At 39.9% G+C, this 8,049-nt stretch overlaps 1 protein-coding gene across 4 annotated transcripts in view; it reads left to right on the forward strand.

Annotated features, from left to right (window-relative positions):
• ttll5.L (tubulin tyrosine ligase like 5 L homeolog) overlaps positions 1–7,413 on the forward strand; it is a 50,270-nt gene extending 42,857 nt beyond the window's left edge. The window contains exons 24-31 of one of the 4 annotated variants that reach the window (XM_018230343.2): positions 1,049–1,138; positions 1,282–1,581; positions 3,341–3,507; positions 3,728–3,849; positions 3,954–4,053; positions 6,428–6,564; positions 6,895–6,965; positions 7,041–7,413. In XM_018230343.2, coding sequence (XP_018085832.1) covers positions 1,049–1,138; positions 1,282–1,581; positions 3,341–3,507; positions 3,728–3,849; positions 3,954–4,053; positions 6,428–6,564; positions 6,895–6,965; positions 7,041–7,123 — 1,070 coding nt within the window. In that variant the 3' untranslated portion in view covers positions 7,124–7,413. Of the gene's footprint in view, positions 1–1,048; positions 1,139–1,281; positions 1,582–3,340; positions 3,508–3,727; positions 3,850–3,953; positions 4,054–6,427; positions 6,565–6,894; positions 6,966–7,040 lie in introns of those variants that run through there. The other 3 variants (XR_005963411.1, XR_005963412.1, XR_005963413.1) reach the window with 3 other exon arrangements.
• Positions 7,414–8,049: the final 636 nt, after the last annotated feature.

The raw sequence follows: 8,049 nt of genomic DNA on the forward strand, positions 1-8,049 counted from the left end.
GTCCTGAAGGAAGGGAAAGTTAGTATGGGGATGGTCCTGAGAGAAGGGGTAGCTAGAATAGGTTAGGTTCAGAGAAAACAGGAATATAGTATGACTATGGTACTGAAAGAAAAGACTATAGTTCTGCAGTGGGTCATGTAACCCACAGGCTAACAGGAAAAATGTGGGTGTTGTCTAGGTAAGAATTTCAGATGCAAGTTTAGGTTCTGGTGAGCAAGTTGCTGTGCGACTATCAAAGTAAGGTTTTCTGCCTCACTTGCAACCTTCCCCACACTTGGATAATCTCACACCCTGGCGTATGGTGGTGGCACTTCAGGTCAGTTGTACCTACCAGAGGGTAGTGGATTGGGTTGTGTCCAGGTAAGGGGGAAAAGGTCTGCAAGTGGGATTCAGGTTTCCCCAGTTAAACCCCTACAGCTCTCTAGAAGAGATAGATAGTACAGGGGAAAAAGAGAGCAGTGTGTGGATGATCCTGAGACAAGATAAAGATCATATAGAGATGGTAATAAAAGAAGAGAAGGATAGTATGTGGATGGTGCCAGTGGAAGGGACAGATAAAATGGAATGGTGCTGAGAGAATAAGAAGACTTTCTTAAGAGAAAGGACATAAGTTACAGGAACAGTACAAATAAAAGGGACAGATATGGGTATGGTACAAAGTAAATATGAGTCCAGTGTATGAATAGACCGCACCTCTTCACATTTACTATGTTTTTTCTGCCTGGTGGTGTAGAACTCTCTACATGGTCGGCACATGTCAATCAAATGCAAGTAGGGTTTGTAAAAGAGAGTCGCACAGACACCATGTTTGTATATGGTACAAAGTAAACCACCCACCTCTTGCCAATGTCTTGTTCAGTGTAAATGTGGGGGTCAGGAAGAGGTGATCATAGTTTATGGACTGATTACGATCGCCAATTTCCACTGGGCCCACTTTTTGTGCAGGTTCTCAGTTACGCAACTGCAGAAAAGCACAAAAAATGGTAAAAAAACAAATGGTAAATGACCATTCTATGTACCAAATAGTAAAAAGTAACATATTTCTCAGGTTCCCAGGACAGACTGACATGTGAGAGAAGTGTAGTTATGAGCTCGGCATCTAGCCATCCATCAGTTGGCAAACCAGGATATTCTCAAGGTAAGTAAGCTCTCTGTATAGTAACTCTATTTCTTGGCAAATACTGTAAGCTCACTTGTTTATCTCTGTTATCTCCGTTATCTTACTCACAAGGAGTAAGAAAACTTTTTGTTTTCATTACTTACAAGTTTCCCTTTCTTCAGAGTGTAATGTGCCTGACGTTCCCATCATGTGCACTAACTCAGCGGTCAATGGGTTACCTGAAAATTGCTTACAAAGGACCAGTACCACTCATGTGCTTAGTAATGGTGTGAGTTCATGTTCTACTACTGCTGGAAGCAATGGAATGCATTCATCCCCTGCAAAACTTTCTGTTACCCCTGGTACATGGGCCCAAACTGGTTCTCGCCCTCAGTCCAGCAGCCTGGGAACGTTTTCCTCCTTTCAAAGTGCAGCTCAAATCTACAGCCAGAAACTAAGGCGCCCAAGCTCTACCCGTTCAGGTAACACTAAGAACAGCTCACAAATATCTATTTTGTTGTATATACCCTTCCCTTGAGAGGGTAATTCCATTATATGGCATTGAGCAAAGAATTAATCGTATGACTTTCAAATATGATCTTTTATACAGCACCAACAAATTCCACAGCATTTTACAAGTTATACATCACTCACTTAGTTCCTGTACCAGTGAGTTTGTAGTATAAGGTACTAATTGTGTATACACAATATGGATAGTTCCATTTATAACCCTTGCTGTATGGTTTTTAAAAATGCAAGAACAAAAAAACTCCTTGCAGAGTAATAATAAGTGACCACTTCCAGCAATTTCACCATCACTTCCTTCACTACCAATTTTTTATCACTAATAAAGACATTTATGTTGCCTATATGTATCTGCCATATTTTGATTGACATAAACTCATAAACATAATAATGTGGTTTCCACTTTATTTTAAAAATAATGCACTCAGTGCTTAAAGTTGAAGGAATATCATTTTACACTTGGGGGTGCCAAAAGTTAGGCAACCCCAAGTGACTGTTTTTACTTACCCGACACCCTGGGCCAGTGCTGCTATCAGCAAAAAAAAATGCACCGGCCCAGGTTTTTTCTTGCGAACACTGCGGAGAGATCCTCTTCCTGCTTCACCAATTTGCAAATTTCCCGGGGCAGACACATGCGCAGTAGAGTGAAATAGCCGACTTTTTCATTTAAGTCCGACTTTCCTCTCTACTGAGCATATGCAACTGCAAGAAGACCCAAAGAAGACGAAAGAGGATCTCTCCATGTTGGTCGCTAGAAGAACCCCAGGTGTCAGGTAAGTAAAAGTAGTCACTTGGGGGTGCCTAACTTGATTATTACTTTTTACAAGTACATTAGACAACATTATGTACAGAAAGCAGGGGATTTTTTCCCCATAGAAAAGATCATCAAACTGATGCTACCCCTTAGACTTGAGGAACTGAACTTTCATTTGATGCACCAAAGAAGGTTCTTCATGGTGAGGGCAGTGTGGCTGTGTGTTGCAGGCAGATTCTGTAAATGCCTTTAAAGGGGTTGTTCACCTTCCAACACTTTTTTCAATTCAGTTGTTTTTAGATTGTTCCCCAGAAATAAAGACTTTATTCAATTAATTTCCATTATTTATGTTTTACTGTTTTTCCAAACTCTAAGTTTAAATTTGAATGTCCCTGGTGTTTCTCGGCTCAGTAATTCAGGTGCAGATTCTGAACTGTTACAATTTTGCAATATTTAGTTGATACATTTCTCAGCAGCATCTCTGGAGTATTAGCAACTATTGTATCAATTCTAACAGCTGCCTGTAATGAAACCCAGAGATTCTGCGCAGCAGGGACAAGGATAAGAAATGAATCAACTAAATGTATCAATTTAGAACAGGTCAGTGACCCCCCCCCATCCCAGGGCTGCTTCAGAAGGTGAAAAATGACACTTTACAATATTTACAATATTAGAAAAAAGGTCATACATAGAAAATAGTCATTGGGAAAAGTCGTCTATCTGAAAACAACTAGTTTGAAGGTGAACCACCCCTTTAAGAGTGCATTGGATTTCTTTTTGGACAAGTTTAATTTCCAAGCATACAGTGATCTCAAGATCTAGTTTAGTTTATGTGTGTTTATAGGTCTGTATAGGTGTAGATATTCACAATATGAATGCAAATATACAAATAACTAAACCGTATTTTATGCTTTCATGCTTCCTCAACTTCTTTATTTGTGTCTCCACATGTTACTATGAAGCCAGCAGTCATCAGAGTGCATTACGCTCTCGCTGTAGCTCAGCTGGATTAGTAAAAGAGCTAGAAGTTCCATACAATGAAAGTGCAGTAGCAGCTTCTCTTCAGCGTCTGGCAGAGAGACAATCGGGTCAGCAGTACTCCAGGCAACTTAGACTTCTTACACAGCAGGTTATACTCCACACATTGCTATCAGCCTTTCCTCTCATCCACCAGCTCAACTTAGTGCTGTTTACCCTCAGATACAGCGGAGCCACTTTTTCTGTATTTATTGTTAGATACAGTGCTGCATTCTCATTTCAGTTTAATGGTTTATGTTGCACTCCCTGGCACACCTCTTTAAACATCCTCTCCATTAAATGATGCATCTGTTTTTCCTTATTTCTTTTAGTTAACCAGCATGAATATAAAAGATGGTGCTTTTGGAAGTGGAGGTTTTCGGCATAGTTCTGCAAAGAGCTCCTGTGGAAGAGCTATTCATACAAACAGTGAAGCTGTAGATTCAGGAACTAGGTAAGAATACATATATTGTAAGTGTAAACAGACATCACAATCTAGTTAAAATTTCCATTCATGTCATATACATTGTTGCTCATTAATGGTAACTTTATTTCCAGAGATATACAAACAAGACGCTCTGCATGGGCGAGCGATCAAGAAAGTAACGCTTTCACCCTTACGTCAGAAGTCCCTCTTCAGCATCAACCCCATCAAATGGTACCCGGATGCTAGCCAAAATCCATGGTTTATATAGTCAATCAGCAATACAAAGTTTTGTGGTGCACACAGCAGTAGTATGTGAATGTATCTTATTGGAATAGTGTTTATTGGCTACTGAATATAAGCACCGACTTTTCTCATGGCTTCAGTAACTATTTGCAACATTCCATAAGCATTTCCGATTTACAAAATGTCCTCATTCGTATATTACAACTTAATATATGGCATTAAGTAGCCCTAAATAGCAAGATGTACTGTAATTTTGTTTTTGCTCTGTTTAAATATGGAAAAGACACACTAACCTCAGACTGAATGCCAATGAGGCCGTTGTAAGAAACCATAGATTAGCACTGTTTTTTAGGCCTGTGAATAGCTGTTTGGGCCTCTGAGGACTTTAAATGCCAGAATCTCAAGGAACACATACATGGTAATTGGTTGCCAATTTTGTCTTGCTTGAATGAAAGAGCAGCCTGCCTTCCATTGGTGGATCACATAGAATCATGCATGCAACTGTAGACAGTGATTTTGCACAGGTTCCCCACCTTTGTCTGAAGGTTAAAAATAGAAGATCAGCCCATTATGGCCTGGCAATTAGGTAGCCAAATCAGGCAATGATACATGTATTGGGCAACTTGGCAGTTCATTTGCAGTGTTCCCTCCCATTTTTTTCTGGGAGCACAGAATTTTTGCAAGGATACAATAGCATCCTTAATAACAAACCAGCCATTGAACTGTCACTGCTTCTTTAACATTAGAGAATATCCTGGATGTTGGAGATCTGAAAAACTAAGCTCACAATTAAACTAAGCTTAATAAATAAAACTAAGCTTAATGGGGTGGTTTGTTCAGGGCCGGATTTACATAGTGGGTGCCCCTAGGCCCACTGCCATTCGTCGCCCCTGTCCCCTCCCCTTTATTTGTGCAAATTTTCTCCAATGTGGGTGTGGTTGGGCAGCATGCCGCCCCCCATAAATCCTGCCACCCTAGGCCTGGGCCTTAGTGGCCTTTCCACAAATCCGGGCCTGGGTTTATTACGTTAACTTTTAGTATGTTAAAGAATGAATAATTAATTCTAAGCAACTTCTTAAGTGGTCTTCATTATTAATTTTTTATAGTTTTTGAATTATTTGCCTTCTTCTTCTGACTCTTTTCGGCTTACAAATGGGGGTCACCGACCCCACCAAAAAAAAACAAATGTTCTGTAAGGCTACAAATTTATTGTTATTATTGCTTTTCATTACTCATCTTTCTATTCAGGCCATCTCCTATTCCAGTCTCTTATTCAAATCAGTGCATGGTTGCATTACTATATGTTGTTGAATTCTGAGAGTTGTAGTCCATCAAATGGATAGTCAAAATTAATAAACAGGGTCCTAAAATATGCTCCTATATTCATCGCACCCCCGTGTTTGCGGCGCTGATCCTGGACAAAACTCGGACAGCAGTGTTGAATACAAAATTCAGGCTTTATTCCATACACACAGATAAGTGATTAAGCGGTGGGTGGGTATACACGCCTATACCCACCCACCGCTTAATCACTTATCTGTGTGTATGGAATAAAGCCTGAATTTTGTATTCAACACTGCTGTCCGAGTTTTGTCCAGGATCAGCGCCGCAAACACGGGGGTGCGATGAATATAGGAGTGGAAACCGGTATGAAGTAACCGGCAACTCGTGAAGGCTGCGACTGGATGGACACAGAGAAATCCGGGTGAGCTCAGATGCGAACTGCATCCCCTTTCTTTATCCTAAAATATGCTGCCTGACCCATTAACTCAACTTCAAACTTTAACCTCCATTACCCTGTATCTATCTATCTATCTATCTATCTATCTATCTATCTTCAAGCCAGTGACTTTTACAGTCACATGCTTCTAGACAGTTTACAACAGGAGTGCCCATACTTTACTAATCAGGGGTCTACCTTTAGTGATGTTGTCCCATTATGATCTACATCCATGAAAACATTGTTGGCATTCTGTTGCAATGAAAACATTAGTTAAATATTGTATTGATTTGTGAGCCAGTGTATATTGCTAGGTTGAACTAACAACTATTTATTATGTAACTTTAATAAATAAACTGTAATAAATATCTTAATGAAAATAATCAAACAGAAGGGTTATTAAGTTAGCCTTCTTCACAACTTTATTCCAAAGACGGATTATGAAACAATAATACAAATAAAATAATGATTTATTTCAACTGTTCCTCAATGTCTTTACAGAGTTTAAAGGCAGCATCCTTTATATTCCTTGTATGTAATTTAGTTATTTCTCTTTGGCGATGTTGTATGTAATGTTCGGGAGCTTTGTATGTGTTTATAAGTACAGGACATTGAATCTAACATAATGTGTCTCCAATGCAGCATAAAACAAACAAAGTACAGCGTCCCGACTCTGCTAGCATCTCTCTGACCAACCAAACGTGCCCTCTTTTGCCCACCCCACCAGCCAATCAAAAGCAGTCTGCAGCCAGACCTTTATCTGCTACACGTATAGTCAGGTGCGTATGGACCAGAAACTTTTTCATGGTATGACTGTATTAGTTGTTTAACTGATAGCAGGGCCTCAGGCAGCAATGCCAAACAAGTTACCAGCCTCTCCTAGTAACTGTAAGAGCTGAATTTCCATTTTTTAAAATGGAAATTCAGCTATTCTAGTGCAAGAGAGCTCTCTTTTGCACTAGAGATGCACCCCCCCCCCCAGACCCCCTCTGGCACAGGAAACTAAACTCTGGAGGGCGAGGGGCAGCATTGCAGGAACCTCCTCAGACAGCGCATGACAGAGAAACTGCCATGACTGAAATTAAGGCCTTCATTTGTCACCCTTATAGGGTAGCACCAGTAGATCGACATGGGACCCCCACATCTACAATTGTCAGTGACTTTGGAACCCCGTCACAAGGTAAGATGCATTGCTGAGTGTGAGTTTTAACGTGGTTTAAATGATGTTATGTTGTGACATATGCCTCTCTTACAGGTTCCGTGGAGGCCCCTCAAATTATATTTGCCAGAGCAAGAGCTCCAGCTCCCAGAATCGACAGTAAAGGGCAAAGAAAATGAGACAGGCAGATATTTCCCATGTGTTCCCAGATTTTTGTAATAGTTTGGTGTCTGCTTGTGTATCACAGATTATAGAGGCGGCTATGTGCTCTTGCAAGACTGTTTGATTTTCTTTAAATACTCATATGAGCAATCTGTAAAATTATGAAATCGATTTGAAATATCTTACTTGCCAGCCTGATCCTGTTTTCCACCAATTGGATGCTTAGGGACAGAGTATATGGACATTCTTTTAATTGTATATATTTTTTTTATTCATCTCTGTACATAAAGTAAATTATTTTCCCAAATTTCTGCTGTATTTGTCTTTTATAAAATCACATTAAGGTTAGAAACAACAGCTATTATTCATATATTGTAAACTTCAGATGCCAACGACAATTAAACTAGGTTGAAGGTGATCTAGGTAAGATACTAGAGAACTAAAATGGGTCTCTTAGTGCAAGACAAGGTCATTTACAAACTGCTGGGCAAAGTTCAATAAGCATACACCTTTTTAGCACTTTGTGCCCTTCCCTGCTGTGAGCACCCACAGACATACTGAAGAGCAAGGATCTTTGCTTTCACTCTCCATGCAGTGCCAGCTGTGAAAAAATTTGCCATAAAGCAGGATCACATTGTGGCTCAAATGATAATATATGTCTGTGTTTGAACTTGGATAAACAAGTGTGTGTGTGTGTGTGTGTGTGTGTGTGTGTGTGTGTGTGTGTGTGTGTGTGCGCTTCAAAGGTGGGGAAAGTTCCACAATGTTAGGGTAATGTCATACACAATGGTCTGTGACAATAGGTCTGGACACACTAACATCCAGAGATCTTTAGTTGGAAAATACCTATTCATTGCAAACCATGGGAATTGCTAAAGGTAAAATAATTACAGTGAAACCTCAATTTTACATCCCCTGATTTTAAGTTTTCCTTTTCCCTCTG

Source organism: Xenopus laevis, chromosome 8L, assembly GCF_017654675.1.
Source record: "Xenopus laevis strain J_2021 chromosome 8L, Xenopus_laevis_v10.1, whole genome shotgun sequence".
Taxonomy (NCBI): domain Eukaryota; kingdom Metazoa; phylum Chordata; class Amphibia; order Anura; family Pipidae; genus Xenopus; species Xenopus laevis.